Source organism: Amphibalanus amphitrite, unplaced genomic scaffold, assembly GCF_019059575.1.
Source record: "Amphibalanus amphitrite isolate SeventyFive unplaced genomic scaffold, NRLGWU_Aamphi_draft 002016F_arrow, whole genome shotgun sequence".
Taxonomy (NCBI): Eukaryota; Metazoa; Arthropoda; class Thecostraca; order Balanomorpha; family Balanidae; genus Amphibalanus; species Amphibalanus amphitrite.
In genome coordinates this window covers 4572-25438 of record NW_024883509.1, presented here as the reverse complement: position 1 = coordinate 25438, position 20867 = coordinate 4572, and the positions used below count along the sequence as shown (strand labels likewise).

The 20867-nt window shown below is 47.0% G+C and overlaps 1 protein-coding gene across 1 annotated transcript in view; it reads left to right on the top strand.

Annotated features, from left to right (window-relative positions):
* LOC122376102 (transcriptional regulatory protein AlgP-like) overlaps positions 1 to 20507 on the top strand; it is a gene marked incomplete at its 3' end in the record, with an annotated part of 57764 nt that extends 37257 nt beyond the window's left edge. The window contains exon 3 of the mRNA XM_043355796.1: positions 20366 to 20507. Within this exon, the coding sequence (XP_043211731.1) occupies positions 20366 to 20507 (142 nt within the window). The remainder of the gene's footprint in view (positions 1 to 20365) is intronic.
* Positions 20508 to 20867: the final 360 nt, after the last annotated feature.

Here is a 20867-nt window from a genome sequence, read left to right as displayed (position 1 = left end):
GGATGAACGGGCTTTGTTCTGCGGGGTAGTTCAACATTGATTGCTGCATTGATTTTAGCATCCTTACACTCACAGTCCTTGATCACGCTCCTCAGTCCTCCGTGGCACGAGCGGTACGAAAAAGAAGGTTACGAAAAAGCACTTGAACTCTCCTACACTCAAACCACTTGGCTCAAAACTCAAGCCATGTTTTCTCTTCGTAAATCCCTAACTCTCACCTGCTTCTAATGTTCTGTGCAGTCGCGCTCACTGATCCCTTCATTCGCTTGATAACCTGAGATGGGGCCAGGACTGTGCTCAGGTGCGTACTGTCTTTTCCAGGGTCGGATTCAGAATTTCTTCGGCCAGTGGCCAATGGAATGAGGGCGATATGGTTTCCACCTACTAGGGGCGGCAAAACTGTACGATTTGGCCGCCTATAGTGAAAATCGAAGACAACATCTTACCCCTTCTCTGATGTAATTTATTGGATAAAGTGATTTTAAGATTTTACGGCGCCCTGATTCGTCGCTCTGCAGGACGGCATTTTTTTTCTTTTTTGGCTAGGGGTTTTAGCCCTCAAAGCCCCTCCCCGGACCCGCCCCTTGTTTCTTCCTTTTCTCGAGCCGCAGGTCCACATCAGTCCACCTGTCTTGCGTCCCCTCCCCCCCCCCCCCCCCCCCACCTGTCAGCTAGCGCTCCTGACCGCTGTGCCGACTTCTCTCTATTTCCGGTATCGGGCCGCGTTGGGTTTCACTTTCCACCGTTCTAGCGGTCGGTCCGCCCCCGTCAGGTGGTGTGCGGTCCAGTTCCAAGGCCGTCCCCTCCCACCGCACCGATCAGCGACCATCGACGATCGTGTATTTCTACACCGCGCTACCCACACGGCTAGTTACGCCTCTCCCTCTCTCTCTCTCTCTCTCTCTCTCTCTCTCTCTCTCTCTCTATCTCTCTCTCTCTCTCCTCCCTCCCTCTGCGCACTCTCCCCTGCTTCCCCACCTACCGAGCCGCATAATTCAGCCATTAGAATGGGGCAACTAGCGCGCACGTGCGCCTCCCACGATGTGTCATGGATTGGCCGCACGTGCGGTCACTGCGCGTGGTGCCAGGTGCGTGATCGGTGATGTCATATGCTACACACGTGCGTGAAGTGATTGTGATATCATGCGTTGCGTGAGGTTTGTGATGTCACCCAAGTGGCCGTTCGTGCGTGTGATTTTTATTGTGTGGGGTGGAAGGGAGTGGTGATTTTTGTCGGTAGATAAACAGTTGTCGCGTGGGCGGACTTTGGGTCGAGGTCACCGGCGGTTTGTTTTGCTGAGAGCGAGGCGGCTCGAGGCTCTGATGGTGCCGCTATTTGGCTGCTTTTGCTGTCACGTATTTTAACGTTTGATGTTTGTTTAGTGTTGTTTTTGGTGCCGGGTGTTTTGTTAGGTGCTGGGCGTGATGCGAGTTGGTAGTGTGAAGTCAGTGATGTTACCGGTGTGTTATCACCTCAGCTAAAGGCTGAAATTGACAGCCACTCTGGAATTCAGCTCCGAGTTGTCAGGTGGCAGCAATGTGTCAAAATTGTGTCTTCCCACTCAGTCGAATGCAAATGGCCGAAATTATCACCTATGAGGGAAAAAGCGTCTATTGATAGATCTGGCTCTCTCGTTGACCCACATTCCGCATAAAGAATGTTTTAGATGCATGTTAACAATGAAGATAAAATGTACCGAGCCATTTCAGCTATTATAGTTACGTGTAATCTATTGTGTGACATCATGTGTTATGCCCGCCATGTATCCCAATTCTGCAACATCCTAGATCCAGGATCCCCGAAAATCCCGCGGCACATCCTAGCGCCATCATCAAACCCTAGACGTGATTTCAACAGTCCATCACCACAGTTTGTTTCCAAACTCAGAGCACATCAGCCGTGCCGCCCAGCTCCATCAAACATTCATGACCCGGCCGTAAAGCTGATCCGCTCAAATTAAGCCCCCCGGCTCAGTTTAAGCCGCTTGGGTGGCGTCGCGTGCTGGGCCTGTGAGCCACTATAGTGTGACGGCTTTGGCCTAGTGGCGTATTTCGGTGGTCACGAAAGTGTGAAACAACCACTTGTGGCTTGGACTGCTGCCACCTCGGGCCCAAATGACTCATTGCCAAGGACGGCACTGGAGCTGACTGAGTGGAGCATGACTCTAAACATGACTCTGACATGGCTCCAGCCAAACTCCAGCATGATTCAGGCTGATTGACTTAGCTGTGTAATGGGAACATAGCATTTGAAGACGGTGATTGCAGAACGTAGTTACTAAGTTTGTTTGACTTGATTTGATCGCTATCGTTGACAATTTCGAGACGCATTTCGCGCACGTGCTGATATGAGGCCCCATTTCCTGACCCGGAAATTAGTTTTGAAGTTGTGAACTCTCGCAGCTTTATGATATATGACATGTCCCAAGTTTGCAGCGAAGATGCATCACGTGCTGGGTGTTCCTGGTGACCTCCAAGCCATAGATCATTGGACAACAGGTTGTCCGCGAGTGATGAACTTTGTTAGATGGATCAGCCCTACGTTTGCTGTTTCAAATTGCTGCTGTCACGGAATTTACTGTTTTTAGATGACTAGCACAGAATCATCGTTCTGTGGCCGAGTCACTTAAGCTTCTCTAGCATTATCAGTTTTTTTTGTGTGAAGTTCTAAATATCACTCAGGTCGTAGCGCACGCATTTTGTAAACCATCGAGTAGAGAAATGATAATCTAAGTAAATGCACAACAAAATTCGATTTATTTGTATAAATACTGGCAACATCATAGAAATGGACTCTGAAAACCACCGAAAGCGTTCAAAGGGCAGTTGTTATTGCCGAAAGATGATATTGTTATGGACTTTTGAAACGCGATTTATTGAATTTCTGAAGAATGAGCGTCCGACCATAGCCAATCTGAGCGAAAGAGGAATAGTTCGCATGCCATCAAGCTTTCTTATCAATAGTTTATCGAAGTTTCCATGCTAGAATGGCGGAGAGTAAGGACATTCTTCCTTTATGAAAGAACGAATTCAATGTGCAATATCTTTTCTACTCTGACATTTTATGGTTTGGTGTGGCACTTATAGGAAGGACACTTTATGTAAAGTCAACCGCACAGTGCTTTTAGAATGTGGTTTGTTTTACTGAGTACACCGATTTAAATGCTCGAGGCTTGTTTTTTTTTTGCAGCATGTCTGACCTAGCGACCTTGGAAAAATAGCGCTATGTTGATTTTGTAGGCGCGGGAACTACTTTCCGACTGGGGGGGGGGGGGGGGGCACACCATAATAGAGATTAGCCTAGGGTACCCCCAAATCTAGTTTTCTCACCGGTTTAGGCCACTTATTTTTCACCCCTTGGCTTTTTCAACAAAAAAAGAAAACATTTGCAAAAAAAAGTGTGGTATTCCGTCTCAAAGCTGTGGGGGCACCGCCCCCACGACCCCAGAGTTGGGGGGGCAAGCTGCCCCCACTGCCCCCCCCCCGGCTCCTGCGCCTATGTTTGTAGCTACGTTTCTTGTTTTAACTCGCAGTTCTAATTCCTGCCCTTTCCATAGGTAAGCAAAATTGTAGCAGTTCAATGTTCATTAAGAGTTCGTGATCCTGCTTAGCAGGGGCGCGGGAACTACTTTCCGACTGGGGGGCACACCATACCTAATAGAGATTAACCTAGGGTACCCCCAAATCTAGTTTTCTCACCGGTTTTAGGCCACTTATTTTTCACCCCTCGGCTTTTTCAACAAAAAAAGAAAACATTTGCAAAAAAGTGTGGTATTCCGTCTCAAAGCTGTGGGGGCACCGCCCCCACGGCCCCAGAGTTGGGGGGGCAAGCTGCCCCCACTGCCCCCCCGGCTCCCGCGCCTATGCTGCTTAGAAACATTCTTTGTTATATCACGAATAGATGATGATTATCTATACCGGGGCGCCTGCGCGTCCACATGAAGGAAGTTTCATTCATTCATTCATTCATTCATTCATTCATTCATTCATTCATTCATTCATTCTTACGCCTTCACATCTGAAGTTTAATTAAGGTGACCGCGGTAAGATGCCTGCGTTGTTCCTGATGTTTTAATATTCAGAGAACGCCAGGAGGGGATGCTCTGGTACGGGACGTGTAGTGGTATATGGTGGACGGCATGGGCTTCTTGATAGCACAACGAGTAGTCGAGTATCATTTAAAGGAGCACCCGAGAAATGCTTCTCGCTTGCGTTTGTTGAGTTCTGTTATCTAAACCACTGGCCACTGCACATAATATTCTTTTTATTACCTTTGATCCCGTAAAAACAATGTTATTTGAACCCTTACGCTTCGTGTTCCAGTAGCGCTTTTGACTTGAGGCATTGTTTTTGATATTATCTGTTTGAAAAGACTTCTGGTTTATTGCTAAAACACTATAAAATGCATTATTAACAGAAACGTTGCCGCTTATTTTATAAGCTCCGCAGCCACTAAGAGTATTTATGAGCGATAGGGATTCGCAAGGCATATCGAGAAGATCCGAGGGGTCTTGCAGCGCGCTCATAAACCTGCCTATTGACACCCAGGTTTTCCGTTTGCCTCGTGAAAAAGTTTCTGCGATCCTGCAAGGAACTGCCGATGCGAAAGTATTGATTCCGGCCGCTCGTGCCATAAAGTTACTGAATCTATGCAACTGTTCTCACTTCTCGGTTTCGCTGAAACTGTTTGCCAGCTCGCGTGAGCTGATCGGAAGGGCGCCTTTACTTGTGTTTTATACTGGAGAGCCCGGTTCAAAACGTCTGGTGTTTTCTCAGTATCTTATCGGATGATCTAATCGCGGATGCACAAGCATTTTCTTACGACAGAGCTTAGTTAGCAATATTAAATTACAGAACACTTCTGACATGTGATGCTATACCAGATATTTAACAACCGCGTTTGTCTCTCAGCGCAAACTTACCGCGAATGCTGACCGATTTGGCCCTTGGGACCTTCACGCTTTTCCAATGCGGACGATCTTTGACAAATCTTGGGGTCGCTGTTACTTTTCAGCACGCCTTATCAGGAACCCCTGTTCTTCAGATGGCCTGTGGCAGTATGGGCGAATGGGACCGCTAGACTTCTGGACCGTGAGACCGGACCAATGGTTCCCATTCGGCCGGACCAATGGTCCCCCTCGTCCCCCCCTCGTCCCCAGTGGAGACCGTTGTCTTATCGGAAGCGGAAGGCCGCGCCATTGCCCCACTGATGCCTGGGAACAGAGTTGAGACAAGTTGGACGGAATAGCCACCACTGTATTTCTCTCTCGGAGGTTAGGGAAGAAACTCGGCCGGAAAATCACCAAAGTTTAGACTGAAATGTGGTACTTGTCGAACCGTAGGTAACTTACGACAATGGGAATAGTAACGAGTTGAATGGCACAATAGACAGAAAGGAAAAATAAAGTTTGGATCACTGATCTTTGCTCCAAAATGATCAGACGCTGAATCTATCCGGTTTTCACCTTTGACCATTCGAAATTACGTTTTCGTCCACCGCGCCGGGCGCAGAATTTCTCAACATGCAGGGTGTCCCAAAAGTTAAGGTATGATTTGTTTTGGTCACATCTCCGCTTGTGTATTGTACAATGCAATTCAGTACAATTCAGTTAAACTCGTACGATACAACATACAGCATTATTCTGTGCCGGCCCCAGCTCTTACCTCCTACCCCACATCCCGTCATGGAGCTCCCATCTCTGTCATGTGGAATAGTGATGGTGGTGTGGAAGTGTGTTCAGTCTGCTCAATGGACAACTGTCCGTGCTGATCGTGCGTCGTTCGTCGAGGTCGTTGGGGAATGACAGTATGTTGGCTCACCCTCCTGAACAGACGTGTTAGCGAAGGGGAGGAGACTGGAGTAGAATGGTGGTGGAGGGATATGAGGAGAGAGAGAGAGATGGGGAGAGAGAGAAAGAGAGATAGAGTCAGGGGATGCGAGAGGTTATGTGCTGTGATGGCTTTGTGGCAGGGTTGAGCTCAGAGTGCACACTGTAAAAAAATCTTACAAGCCCCTTGTAGGAAAACCGCTGGCGCAAAAATGAGCATGCAGCGACGTGTAAAAATCGCCTCATATTTAGCTAGTAAGAGGGTACAAGCTTGTTTCGTTAGTAAATGACAAGCCCACGCCTCATAAACCGAGCACCCCCGTGTCAGCCCCTCGTTTCGTTATTCGGTACCTCGTTTGAAAACGAGGGCAAAACCAGCAGATCGGTACGCCGATTAGGCTCCTTAGCAGGACTCGCCTGGTAACCCAACCAGCTAGCGCCTGCTATTGCTGCCCAGTAGTAATACTAGCTCAATTGCGTCATCCCCCCCCCCCTCCTTCTCCCCAGCCGCCCCTCCGACTGGTGGACGACCCGGCCAACGACAGCCACGCCACGTTACAAAAAAACATACACAAAAATAACGTTTATTACTTATAAGCATACGATACAAAATATCTAAATATATACATATTACAATATCATAGCGGAGTGGTGCAAAAGCTGATTCGAGTCACCACCAATAACATTCACAAAATAATACGGTTGCATGAGACACGATCGGGCACTTCCACGGGCTTTGACGCAACGGCACTTACAACAGGCGAGTGAGCAAGTTGATCCTGCCATGTCAGGTACATTGTGCACTGTGCAGTCCATCAAATATTTGCCATACTTTGCAGATTCAAGCAAGTTTTTTTTTCTGGGCGAGGCTTACCAACAGAAATATCGCTGGCTTCCGGTATACCTTCATGCCTCAGTCTTCCACAACTTTAAGCAACTCTGCAAACAGAAAAGAAAATTAACTGCTGATTTTAAAATATCAGTGAGGATGGCTTTATTATCTACATCAACTGACTTTTGTATAAGATAAATCAATGTGAGGCAATATGTGTAGCTTACACATTTGGAAAAAAAGGCTAGACAGCAACTGAAAGAAAGTCCGTCTTCCAACAGTCGGAATTCAAACGAAACAGTGGCCCACAACGGTCAAGGGGTGAATTCTATGACGCAACATGTGTTCAGAATATTACAAAATGAATAAAATGTCCCCCATTGCTACGTAAATATCATACAATATAACGTACCTTCGGAATATCCCCGCCCGAGAACTTCACAACGCACCGTGCCACAACACAACCGCACCAACCGCCGGCAGCCGCAGAACTGAACAATGGCGGCCGGAAATGACGGCCCCGCGCCGGAAGTTAAGGACGCGTTTTAGAAGCAGTCTCAGACTCGTCGCTGCTCACCGTAGCAGGGATTTATGAGGCACTACCGAATCAAAGTCGTTTCGCCTCATTCGGCAACACGAAAACCCTACCAGGACTAGTCCGATGATGAGTTTCCGACTAGGTGGCGTGTGCGCAGGATTATATTTAACCCTCGCCGGCCGAGGGGGGGCGGGTGCCGCCCCCCCATAGGGTTTTTTTCGCGATAGCTCCGAACACGCTGGCGATAGAGAGCTGAAACTTGGCATACCTGACCTTTGATCCAAGCCGCATCTTTTGACACCAACCGCATTTTTGGGTCAGGTCAGGTCACTGAGCTATGACGTCATAAGTGAACCTCTGCACGGTCTTCAGATGTCGCAACTTCGCAACGCCCTCACTGCCAGAGGAGATGTCACAGGGAAATGAAACTTGCAGGATCTAATATCCATAATGAGTCTCACAACTTGTATATCTCGGATTTTTCCTAAAGGTCATATGAGGTCAGGTCATTTTCGTGACCTCACCATTATAAGTCAATGGGGAAAAAATCAAACTGCTATTCTGGCGCCGGGAACGATCTCCAACTATATCAAGCACACAGAATCGTGATTTGATGCACTCCTTGCAAGGTTAGATGCGTCACTTTTGCAATGTTGACCTTCCGTGACGTCGTTTATGACGTCATCAAGGTCATATTAGTTTTTCGTCAATAACTCCCGATCAAATTGAGCTAGCGAGTCGGGAAAGCCACCAATGGACTCAGGAAGACCTGCCGAATCGAATGATATGCGACATGACCTCTTTCGACCAACTTCGTGACCTGGGGGTGCTGATCTGACCTTGACCTGAGGTCAACACCCTAAGTTGACCTGACCCGAACAAAAAGTATATCATTCGACGCGCCTGAGCAAGGCGAACACGATGCTGCCAAAATCGCGGCTCTGCGGCCGTTTTTTGCGAAGTTATTCACCAAAAACTGAACCGTACCCTGGGGCACTTGACCTGACCTCAGAGGTCACCGGTTGACCTAGGACCTTAAAATCGGGTACCAATCTCTGCGTCTCGTAACGGCGCACACGCTCGTTTTTTTGCGACGCGCTAGCTCCACCAGGGGCGAAACGGCGAGGGGGGGGGGTCGTACCCGCCCCCCCCCCCCTCGGCCGGCGCGTATGTAGAAAACCAATAGGTCCGGCGAGGGTTAAAGCACGTGCAGGGCGGTGCCTCATTAGCCGACATAATAATTATATGACACGATAATGAAACACGCATGTAACTAGCATGCAACAAGCTTCTGGCGGATTTAATTATGAGACTATGCGTAGTTTTCCGACACAGCGCGAAATCTGTTGATAAGCAGGAAGGGGTGTTAGGGAAGCATTTAAGTTATTAGGTTACCGTTTGTAACCAATTGTTTCACGAGGCCACTCTTTAACTAACAACCCTCAGGCTGATAATGTCCCTATATATAACAGCAAGGTACAATGGACGACCGTGTAACCCACTCCTTGTCATAGAATTGGCTCGTGACATTTTTTTACAGTGGTGAATAGATGGAAATAAAGAAGAAGAGAGAGAGAAAGAGAGAGAGAGATGAGAGAGAGAGAGAGAGAGAGAGAGAGAGAGAGAGAGAGAGAGAGAGAGAGAGAGAGAGAGAGAGAGAGAGAGAGAGAGAGAGAGAGAGAGAGAGAGAGAGAGAGAGAGAGAGAGAGGAAACGAGGAAAGGGAGAGTAAGATGGAGGCGAAATCGGGGGGCTTCAACTCTTCGTTTCCCAGCACCCCTCCTATGTGCAAATTGGATTCGGCTGCTCCGTTGAGGAAGTGATATGGTTTCATTCTCTGCCCATGTTTGCCCAAATTCAATGTCTTTGCAGACTATCAAGGTATGCTCTTCTCGTTTCATTTCTCTGAAAGGAGACCGCTTCAATGCTGATCTCATTGAAACTAGAGACTCATACTAGAGACTCGTTTTTGGGAGTCAGCTCTATCCCTCTCTCTCTCTCTTTCTCTCTCTTTCTCTCTCTCTCTCTCTCTCTCTCTCTCTCCTCTCTCTCTCTCTCTCTCTCTCTCTCTCTCTCTCTCTCTCTCTCTCTCTCTTTCGCTCTCGCTCTCTCTTTCTCTCCCTCTTTCTCTCGCATTCCCCCGTCTCTCTCTATCTATCCCTCTCTCCGTTTCTCTTTCGTGCTCTTTTTCACCTTCCTCTTCTGTCTTCCTCTCCCTCTCTCCCTTCTCCCTCCCTCCCTTATACCTCGAACCTACCAAACTTGGTGGAAATATCTCGCCAGTGACCTTTAGAGACAGGCTGTTTCGCATCCAGTGTATAGTAGTCATACAGGTCACTGGAGACCAGAGAGGTGACTTTTACACCAAAGGTGTGACTTTTACACACCGGAACACGACCTTTACGCACCGGAAGGGTTTGCCAGTGGTGAGAAAGTCCGTGGGGTTGTTGGAATGGGTCTGACCTCTCTGGTACCTATGTGAAATAATTTGGTAAGTTGAAGATGACAAAGTGTGCTGATATTTAAGGTGTACACCGATATTTGTAACTCCCTTGTTGAATAAATAAATCTTCTGAGCCTGCCTATTCTTTTTTAGCAGCTTAATCGTTTTTTTAGGCGTTTGGGCATTGGTGGCACCATTTTCACATTTCAAAACTGAGGAGTATTTTATTGAACACATCCACATTCAAACCGGATAGCACTGACGGCGTGTCATAAGCACTGGCTAGCACTGGCTAAGTTCCTTATCTCCACCACCTTGAAAGTCGTCTTACATAACGTCTACCTTCCACTCCTGCGTATAAGCGCGGACTCCTCGATACTTCAGACGACCTGACAGGAACTTCCGGGATCCTTCCGGATATGTTTCGGATCGTATCCATCCGGAGCTGCCAAGAATCTGCGTTTAGTGACCCAAATCACCCGCTCAATGCGGGTATATTTCGTGGAATTGGCTCCTTAGTGACTTCACTGGAAAGTCAGCGCAGTCGTTGAGTCGGTCAAGCCGCCAATTCATGGCGGTACTGTCAAAGTTCTTACTAACTACTTGGTGGAAGCGAGAGAACGCCGCAGAAGTGAGGTCGTTGCACTTTGGGCGTGTCGCTTCTCTACGACGGGTGTCGCTCGTTGAAATTCAGGGAAGTTGGCTGGTTTGGCCGGGTTTCCGGGTGGGTTGGATTCGACAGCTGGTTTGTGTAGCAGTCGTGAGATGCTGGTGTGAGATGAAACTAATAGAAGAGTTGGGGTGTTTTAGGAGGATATCTTAGTGCCGCAGAGCCCTTTGATGTCTGCTTCAAGGTAATAGCATTTCGCTTGCTGGCTGCACTGTGAATTATAACAAGTCGTATTGTTCTGTAATGTTTTCAAGAGACAGAGCTGCAATAACATAATCAGTTTATCAGGATCTTACACTTTCTAACGCCTGGACATGCTTTGAAGTTAGGTCAACGTATATCCGGAAACAAAAATAAAAGCCCGTCTTCAAAATAGTGTTCTTCCTCTCTGAAATAATGTTGGCGTTAGCAGGTGTTTACGGGCATTGTCCCTGGATGACGTTTGGCTTGTGAAGCACAATCATGGGAACAGGCGCATATCAAGCGCGCTTATCGAGTATGTCTATCATGGTGGGGAAGTTTTTTTTTATATTTTTATCTATTCATTGAAGTGCTGTTTGGTGCCAACCACCCGACCGCCAATTTTTATAAAGACTTGTGTAAGTTCTTTTAAGAGGGCTTTTTAGAAAAAGACAAGTCGTATGAATGAATGAATGAATGAACGGCCATCAGAGGAATATCTCAGTTGAGTATTCACTGAGGAAAGATGACCTGATCATAGGACCCATTTGTGACTATAGCCTCAGTATCGGCATGCTAGGATATTAGTCTCTGGAGAAGATTCCAGAAATTTATAAATGACTTTTCCAGATGTGCCCACAATATCGAATGTTCGATAATTGGCTTCATTTTTCGCAATCACGTGCACCATTGAAGCTGGTCGCCCGACCATTAGGCACTGTACATGGCTGGAACAATTAATCTTGGAGAAATATACTAAGGTATTTGAAAGCCAGTTTCTCTGATATTGTAATATCATATTGCGTTTTAAATCATTTTTGTGTATCACTAAATCGAATTCATATGACATTGTGAGATGTCAATTACCAAATCCATTAAAAACACTTTTTATTTATACATATTTTTTCATTAAATTTTCGTACCTCATATCAATTTTAACGGTAAGCCTTAGCTTTTCCTTCCGCAGAAGCTATTCCTATCAACTTTGCATCACAATTCTATCTATCCATATCAAAGCATTTATATACAAAGCCCAAGCAATTCATCATGAGGCTCCTTCACGAAACGACATCCTCGCATATATCTCACGTGCCACCCGTCTCTACGCTCCGCCTCCCTGCCTGATCGCCGGCCCAGTCGGACCGTTTGAAGTGCATTAGGTGATTGGAATTGTTGTCGACTGAAGTGGACGTGTGTTGGGAGTACGGTTAGTTAAATGGATTCAGTGGCAGAGCTGTCGATTCTCTGTTCTAATACAACGCCGGGCTGCAGAGAGGCTGACTGTGTTGGTTGGGATAGTTGTGAAGGTAGGACTTGATGAGAGCTCATATGTGTGTCAGCGGCTGACTCAACTGAAAAAGTCAGATTTTCTGGAATATGCCTTCTTATTGACTCTTTTGTGCTAGGCGGAAGGAATATTCTCTTAGATATCGGCATTTGTTTGGCAGTTGTGTACCAAAGCAATAAGCTTCAAATTTCCGGGCACGAGACTTTCTAGAATATACCTGACCTTTTCCTTTTTACTTCAATACCGGCGCTTCTTCCTGAATCCTGCACTTCATCCCTCACCACCAGGGTGCCAGACATTATTAGTTGCACAAATTGAATTCCCTGCGGACTAATTACATTCGATCCTTTCACCACCTAGCGCCTGTGATCTTCGACAGGTGCTCGCTGAAGGGGTGCTCGGTGATGAAGGGCCTAAGGCACCCCGGGTGCTGACAGACTCAGCCGATTGGATTTGGCGGCGCCTTGCAACATCAAGGCACGAGAAGAGCGCATAAGTGTTTACTGGAAATGAACTGGATGGGATGGCTATGCATTAGCTAATGCAATGGCTTTGCCATATTGCCTTAGGAATTATCAATATTAATACTGCTTCATAGCAGCTGTTTGCTGTAGGTATGCATAGAAATTTCTCAGAATATTTACCAATAACCTCAATGAATATATTGATATTTTACTATAAAACAATCCCTTCAATCGATACAGGAGACTCAAGCGCTTAAATCCCTATTGTTATAGCCTGGCGTAAACAGACCACGAAGCGACAGCGCCGGAGCCTAAAATATCGTGGCTAGATGGCAGCAGTAGCCGGCGCCTAAAAGTAGGCTGTTCCGGACGACATCCGCGCAGCAATGTCTATACGGCCGCTTGACGGTATTATCTTTCCGCTTGAACAGTGCTTCAAGTTGGACAAAGAAGAAAACATGCAAAGTATTCAGACGAAACCGTTATGTGCTCAACCCTTCACCGACACACATTTGATTAATTTCTGTCAGATGAAAGCGATTTCATTTTCAACTCAAGTCACTGGATGCAGGTAACTCAGCGGTCAGCGTGCATATTATTGTCGTTTATTTCTCACATTTAAACGATGAAAATGTAAGAGATTTGCCAGTCCCCCAATACATTAGATTGTGCGGTCTGTATGATCGATCAAGTTTCGCTTATTACATAGTCATAAGTCAAGGCCTAAGGCTCTACTAAATGCCTTGATCTCGGCTCTGGCCAACTTTTCCTTGAATTGATGCTCGTCCACACTCTTACCCGTGACGACTACTGACCGAAATCCAAGCCACGTCCGGTCAGCCGTGACCGGAAATGTAAACATGTTTTTCAATCATTTTAAAACCGTGATTGAACGGGACCTTCGGGAGGCCTTCACACCTGAGCAGACTGATGGGAGCTGAACTGGCTGTCGATTTTTGTGATGTCTTTGGAACACAGGCGTTACTGATTTATGTTACGTGACATGATGGATCCTTGTCTGTCTTTTACACGCAAGTTGTGTCACAAGTGATGCAACCTCGAGATTAGGTATTTCTGATCGTGGATTCAATTCTGGCTCAGATGCTACAGTCAGGCGTTATCATTCATGTACATATACGCATTTTGCGATGCCTGGTTGCATAACGAAACTGCTACCATATAGGTTGGTCATCCACAGAAAATACAAGATTGCCATGGCTGATTGCAACCTTGGGGGACTCGAGTAGCCATCGCAGTTTGTGATCGATACAGCTAATGCATGATTACGTGAACTTGTACGGTGTACTTTGATATGAAAGCAAGTTTGTCTCGGTATAGTCGGTTTTTGTACCTAAAGAACGCAACACGAGTACCTAACTATAAAGGCGCTTGCGCTGTATTATTACCGATACGTTTTGTTTGGTTGTTGAGGCTCACTTATTTTAGCAGCGCAGTCAGTTATGTTTGCACTGAAATTCTATGCTGGTTGTGTAGTGTGCAATCACTTCGCAATGCGCCTTTCATGCATCACCACTATTCTGTGGGTTCCATTCAACCGCCTTGGGAACGCTTTGACCAATTGTCCCTAGCGATATTATGTTGAGAGACTCTGGTTCGCTGAGCGACTGTAATCTAATCTCATGTTTCTTCATCAACGCGAAATTCTCTGGGAATATCCCACGATTTATGGCGTAGGTAGCTGCCTCAACTCAGCAATACGTGTGCTGCACTTGAATCGACAGCTGAGTAGTTATTCCTGAGGTGAATGTCTTTCCACGCCTGGTAAGCGCCCAGTTTAGAAGTAATTGTCACCTAGAATTTTCTCGTGAAACCGATAATTCCAAATTAAATAACTCAATAATAATGGCGGTTAAACTGGAGCCAGATATTCTCTCACATAGTGCAGCCTTACGCAGCACAGTCTAGACTAGACATAAAACTGGCCCACTTATTACAAATCTAGCGTATACCGAAGTAGCCTGTCCGCACCGCGCAGTCAGACCTTAACATAACCCGTGACTCAGGGCTGACTTTGGGATGTAAGGAAGTGGGGTTTCACCACGTTGGTGCGAGTGCGTAAAATGTACTACATTCAAGGTGACGCAAAAATCACAATTGTGCAATATGGCCCGTTGTCCTGACCCAGTTTATTACCTTGCCATAACGGCCTGATATTTCCTTTACGCAGTTTTACTTCTCTACCTACTCTCGCACAACGACTCAGATGCCTCCAGTGTTTTCCTTGACAGAGTGTGGCAAGGGCGGATCCAAGGGGGGGGGGCCAACGGGGCCATGCCCCCCCCCCCCCAAGACGGTCAAAGGGGGGGCCATACTATCTTTTGCCCCCCCCCCCCAAGACATAAGTCAAGAAAACTAAAAATAAACATTCTCAAAGTTCCTATGCTGAAAAACTGAAATATTGCTTTGATGGTTGGGTGACCTTGGGGCAAATTCGTGAAAAACTCTGCCAACCATAGTCAAAATGGCCGGTGCCGGCGAAGGTGTAGGAGAAATTGACATGATATCACATTGTTATTCGCATTCATAGGCACGTGTTCTGTATTGTGTACTGGTTGGTTTTAATTGCAAATTTGTTGGAAAATAAGATTGTCATTAGGCACTTTTTTAAAGAAAAAGGTATTTTCAACGTTTGCCATGGCCAAATGTGTGATTCTTGTCAGAAAACTGAGGAATGATCATAACAACACTGAGTACCTACCAGTAAAACGCCTTTTGGGCGAAGAACGAGCGAGCGAGATAGTGAGCCCTGCACGTGCGGAAGGGCGAGAGGGTGCTTCCAACGGGCTTGAACAAATCACTCTTCTAACCGGTCGCTAGCGGTGTGCCAAATTTGAACGCAATCGGCCCAGCCGTTCCTGAGATCTGGAAGCGGCATTATGCACGTGCGCACGTGCAAACGGGGTCCAAAATGACTTTTGCACGGCACCCTACTAACTGGTCCCCAACCGTGTACCAAATTTGAGCGCAATCGGCCCAGCCGTTCTCGAGATCTGGAAACGCCCCCTGCACGTGCGCACGTGCAGTAGCACCCTAACCGCAACACATGGGAATGCATTGCCTGGTGGGTGCCTACCTGTATGCCAAGTTTCAGCGAAATCGCCCCAGTAATTACCGAGTTACTGAAATGGGAACAAATTTGGCACCTCTTATTGTTGTATTTTGCACGTGCACTGGGGTTGACCCACATACATCAAGAGTATCCTATTTTTGGTAGAAGGGATGCTGCTACCCTACAAAAATTACCGCAAGTCAATCGCCCAAGCGGCTACTGAGATATGAGCCTCTCAAAATCACTACTTTTGCAAAACAGCTTGAACACCCTTGACTTTTCACGTGGCACGTGCCACGACGGTCACTGAGATGTATCAAAAGTAGTCAATTACGGGGTAGAAGGGATGGGGCTACCCAACAAAAAAGACCGCAGGCCAATCGGTCCAGCGGTTGCTGAGATATAAGCCTCTCAAAAGCGTTACAGGCCGGGCCGGGCCGCTCATACTGAGATTTTTCCGTTATATTGAAAAGACTCACTTCGCTCGCTGCGCTCGCTCGCTCGTAATAATCAACTTCAGCTTGAGAGATTTCAGAAGCTTCTTAATAGCTGAAGCTTCCTCATAGTTCATTAACCCGCGCCCCGCTGGGGGTCCTGGATTTCCACGCCCTGCTGGGGGGGGGGTGTTTGAACACCCCCCCTTGTAACTCGGCTCCTGGGCCACGTAGCGATACGCAGAAGGCGGCGTTCGAAAGAGCGTAAAAAATAATGACGAAATCACTTCGGTCATTTTTTTGGTCAGGTCAAAGGTCAGGTCACCAGAGGTCATTGAAGGCAAAATTTCGCCGATTTCCAGGTCGAATGTCGAAAATTTCCAAGAAGCCAACGCATAACTCGGGAACCAATAGAGCTACAGCGCCGCGGAAAAGCGCATTCGATAGCCCTATTAACGCCCTTTCTGAATAATTCTCTCAGATTTGACCTAACGTCAACGGTTTTGCCTGCAGGGGGCAAAAACTGAAAAAATAGCCGATTTTTTCGGAAACAGTTTTTCTGCAATAACTTTTGACCCAAGCCTTGTACGAGCTTACTTTAACCGGCATCGTGTTCCTCTCGTCAAGACGCATCGAATGAACTATAACTTGACCTTGAAAGGTCAACTTGAAAATTTGACCTCAGGTGAAGGTCATGACCTGACCGGAAAGGGTCATATTGCATATCAGTCGATCCGTATCGTCGAGCTGAACACATCTAAGGCGTTTTCATCGCTCTAGTATGCCTCTATCAAAAGTTATTTGCGAAAAACTGTTAGATACCATTCGTGACCTAAGATGACCTCAGGGCATAAACAAGGGTCACGGACACCATTTTCATGTTCAGTGTGTCTAAACCACTTGTAATTCGGTGTTTGGGAGTGTTTATAATGTCTTTCATCCAAAAGAGGCGCATTTCAATTTTCTCCCATTGACTTATAATGGGGAGGTCGCAAAATTGACCTGACCTTAGGTCATCGATATCGAAATTCTGAGATATACATTTTGTACATGCTATTGCTCTTAGCAATCGCTGAAAGTTTCAAAGCGATCGGTCACTCGGTGTAGCTATGAAAGACATTGAAACTTTTTATGAGGTGAGGTCACTTCAAGTGACCTGGTGACCTGACCTTGAATGACCTTGGTCTGAAATTTTCACAACATGTGTAGAATTAATGTATGATAAGGTGTACCAAAAACGGCGGCGCTCCGCGCCGCCGTTTTTGAGATATTCGCGAAAAACCACAAGGGGGGTGTTCAAACACCCCCCAGCAGGGCGCGGTTTAACACTATTAACCAGGAGCTATCTTGTCTCATGCCTGAATGTATATGGATTTAAACCTCGCCCGTAGTGGCGTTTTGTCAGCCGCGAACGTATGGGGGGGGGGGGCGTTGCCCCCATTGCCGTTTGGCCGCTGATCGAGCTAGAGCTTCGCGAAAAAAAAAAAACGAGCGTGCTGCCCGTGACGAGAGGAAGACGATGATACCCAATTTAAGGTTCTAGGTCATTGGTTCATGGTTGACCTTCCAGGTCAGGTCAATGACCCAAAAGTCGGGAAAATTGGGACCTGTTAGAGCGTCGTAAATGTGGCTGAGGTTTTCCGGGGTGCTGATCACGAATATCGTGTTAGTGTTGATCCCAGAAGATGTCTTCATGCATTTAGGCCAGGTCGAGTCAGGTCAACCAGTAGTGGTCCTGCCGGGTATTCGTAGTACGTGTCAACCTCCTCTGACAGCTTCGTAACATGTTACGAAGGCACCAAAAGTACTTCGTAAATGTTCAAATGGTTGCTGAATTCGAGTTCAGCTCCAAAAACTAGCCTAGAAACATGTAAAACTCGAAAATGTGAACTGAGGTCATCAAAGGTCAATGACCTGACCTGACCTTCAGGTGACCTTCACACCCATCCAAATGCATGGGACCAACATCATATCACATGTTTGAACGCTTGAAACCACGAAAAGACTGCAAACGCGCGGCTAATGCGAGCCAACATACGCCGAATCGCGATCCCGGCCAAACATGGTCTCGAGAAATAGGTCACAGGTCAAAGGTCACTTGGGTCAGGGTAATTAAAGTTTTAGGGTAGATGCAAAATTGATTAACTCGAGGGTACTGAAAGTTTCGTCGCGATTAGCCGTTTTTACGCGAGTTATTCGCGAAAAACCGAGGGGGGTGGGGTCTGTTCGACCCCTCCCCCTATATGGGGGAGGGTTAACAGAGGATGACACAATTTCCCCTTACCTGTACTTGTTTTTGAAGTGTTTCCAGCGTCATTTTGAGAAGGTGCTTTATTCAGTTAGGGGGTGCATGTGCACCCCTAAAACCCCTAATGCTCCACCATATGTCACTAACTAAACCCACTATTTGAAGTTATACTTAATAACACATTGGTAGTTTTCACTCAACATAGTAGGATAATTAAGCATTAAATGCAAAATTAGAGCTTGAGATTGTCCGGCATTTAGCCCAACAGGATACCTCTTCAATCGTCCTAGCTGAACCCAGCATAAGCTCAGCTTGTCTGAACTCGGACACACCATCAACATTGCCGAGTCTTAATTTGAGCTCGACGCCGGGCCATGGGCCTGAACTTTGTGGTCATGGGCGCGGGAGCTGGGGGTCAGTGGGGGCAGCCTGCCCCCACAACTCTGGGGCCGTGGGGGTGCTGCCCCACAACTTTTCATAGGGCTAGGAACCGTCGGGGCAGCTTGCCCTCCCTGAATTAGCGGTTGTGGGTCACAAAGGAAAACGAAAAGGGAAGAAAACATTTAAGAAAAAAATCACCCTCTTTACCTGGCTTGACAGGTCATGTGGAAGATTTAACCCGCGCCCTGCTGGGGGTCCTGGATTTCCACGCCCTGCTGGGGGGGGGGGTGTTTGAACACCCCCCCTTGTAACTCGGCTCCTGGGCCACGTAGCGATACGCGGAAGGCGGCGTTCGAAAGAGCGTAAAAAATAATGACGAAATCACTTCGGTCAATTTTTTGGTCAGGTCAAAGGTCAGGTCACCAGAGGTCATTGAAGGCAAAATTTCGCCGATTTCCAGGTCGAATGTCAAAAATTTCCAAGAAGCCAACGCATAACTCGGGAACCAATAGAGCTACAGCGCCGCGGAAAAGCGCATTCGATAGCCCTATTAACGCCCTTTCTGAGTAATTCTCTCAGATTTGACCTAACGTCAACGGTTTTGCCTGTAGGGGGCAAAAACTGCAAAAATAGCCGATTTTTTCGAAAACAGTTTTTCTGCAATAACTTTTGACCCAAGCCTTGTACGAGCTTACTTTTACCGGCATCGTGTTCCTCTCGTCAAGACGCATCGAATGAACTATAACTTGACCTTGAAAGGTCAACTTGAAAATTTGACCTCAGGTCAAGGTCATGACCTGACCGGAAAGGGTCATGTTGCATATCAGTCGATCCGTATCGTCGAGCTGAACACATCTAAGGCGTTTTCATCGCTCTAGCATGCCTCTATCAAAAGTTATTTGCGAAAAACTGTTAGATACCATTCGTGACCTAAGATGACCTCAGGGCATAAACAAGGGTCACGGACAACATTTTCAAGTTCAGTGTGTCTAAACCACTTGTAATTCGGTGTTTGGGAGTGTTTATAATGTCTTTCATCCAAAAGAGGCGCATTTCATTTTTCTCCCATTGACTTATAATGGGGAGGTCGCAAAATTGACCTGACCTTAGGTCATCGATATCAAAATTCTGAGATATACATTTTGTACATGCTATTGCTCTTAGCAATCGCTGAAAGTTTCAAAGCGATCGGTCACTCGGTGTAGCTATGACAGACATTGAAAGTTTTTATGAGGTGAGGTCACTTCAAGTGACCTGGTGACCTGACCTTGAATGACCTTGGTCTGAAATTTTCACAACATGTGTAGAATTGATGTATGATAAGGTGTACCAAAAACGGCGGCGCTCCGCGCCGCCATTTTTGAGATATTCGCGAAAAACCACAAGGGGGGGTGTTCAAACACCCCCCCCCCCAGCAGGGCGCGGGTTAAGCCTTTATTCTACGTTACCAAAAAGGTAGTTCCTTGACTCAGCTGAGACAAAATATCTCACTTTTTGCAAATGTTTTCGTTTCGTTTTTTTTTTTCGATGAAAAGGCGAAGGGTGAAAAATAAGTGGCCTAAAACCGGTGAGAAAACTAGATTTGGGGGTACCCTAGGTTTGGCTAGTCCCAACCGGTTGCCCCCCCCCCCCCCCAAGACGGCCGGCTGGATCCGCCCTTGGAGTGTGACCACTTCCATTGATAGAGTGACAAGCAACCGCTTCTTCCGGCACATTGCGCTCCTTCCATTGTCACAGTTCGTCTTCACTCACAGGGCTACCCATTGTGCCCCGAAACCCTCCCCACTGTTACAGATAAACCACTCCCGTTCCCTCAGTCATCACTGCAGACCCAATTCTGCCCTGCGTGTCCTTGTTTCATGGGCTGTCAATGCTAACTCCGTCCCTTTTATGTGTCTCCTTTGCAGGACTGTCCCTGAATGACCTGACCCCTTCCCCTTTGTATACTCCTACGTGCCGTCCCGACTGACCCTTTGTCTCGCCGCCGCAGGTCCCAGATGCCTTCTCGCAGCATGGGCAACACGAGCTCATCCGGCGCTGCCTCGCCCCAGCCGCGCTCCCCCACCTTCCGACCGCGGGTCACCCTGCCGCCCGACTACGAGTACATGAAAAAACTCGTACCCGAACTCAAGGTAAGAGCTGGGAGGGAGTACATAAAAAACTCGTACCCGAACTCAAGGTAAAATAAATGTACTACGAGTACGTGAAAAGCTCGTACCAGAACTGCAGGCAAGAGTTAGGATTAGGGGATGAAATTAAAATAAAACCTATGAGTAAGTACATGAAAAAAAAATTAGAAATTGGTGTCGGAACTCACGGTAAGACCTACATGAAGGAATTGGTGCTGGATTCAACATATTTTTATTTCTGTCCGCAAAAACAATTTAATTTCTTCCATCGTAAAATCTCTGACTATTGAGTTACCCATATGCTCCAAAGGCCGCCTCCAAGTGGCCTTGAATGAGCTCCTTTCGTCAAAAAAGTATCTCAAG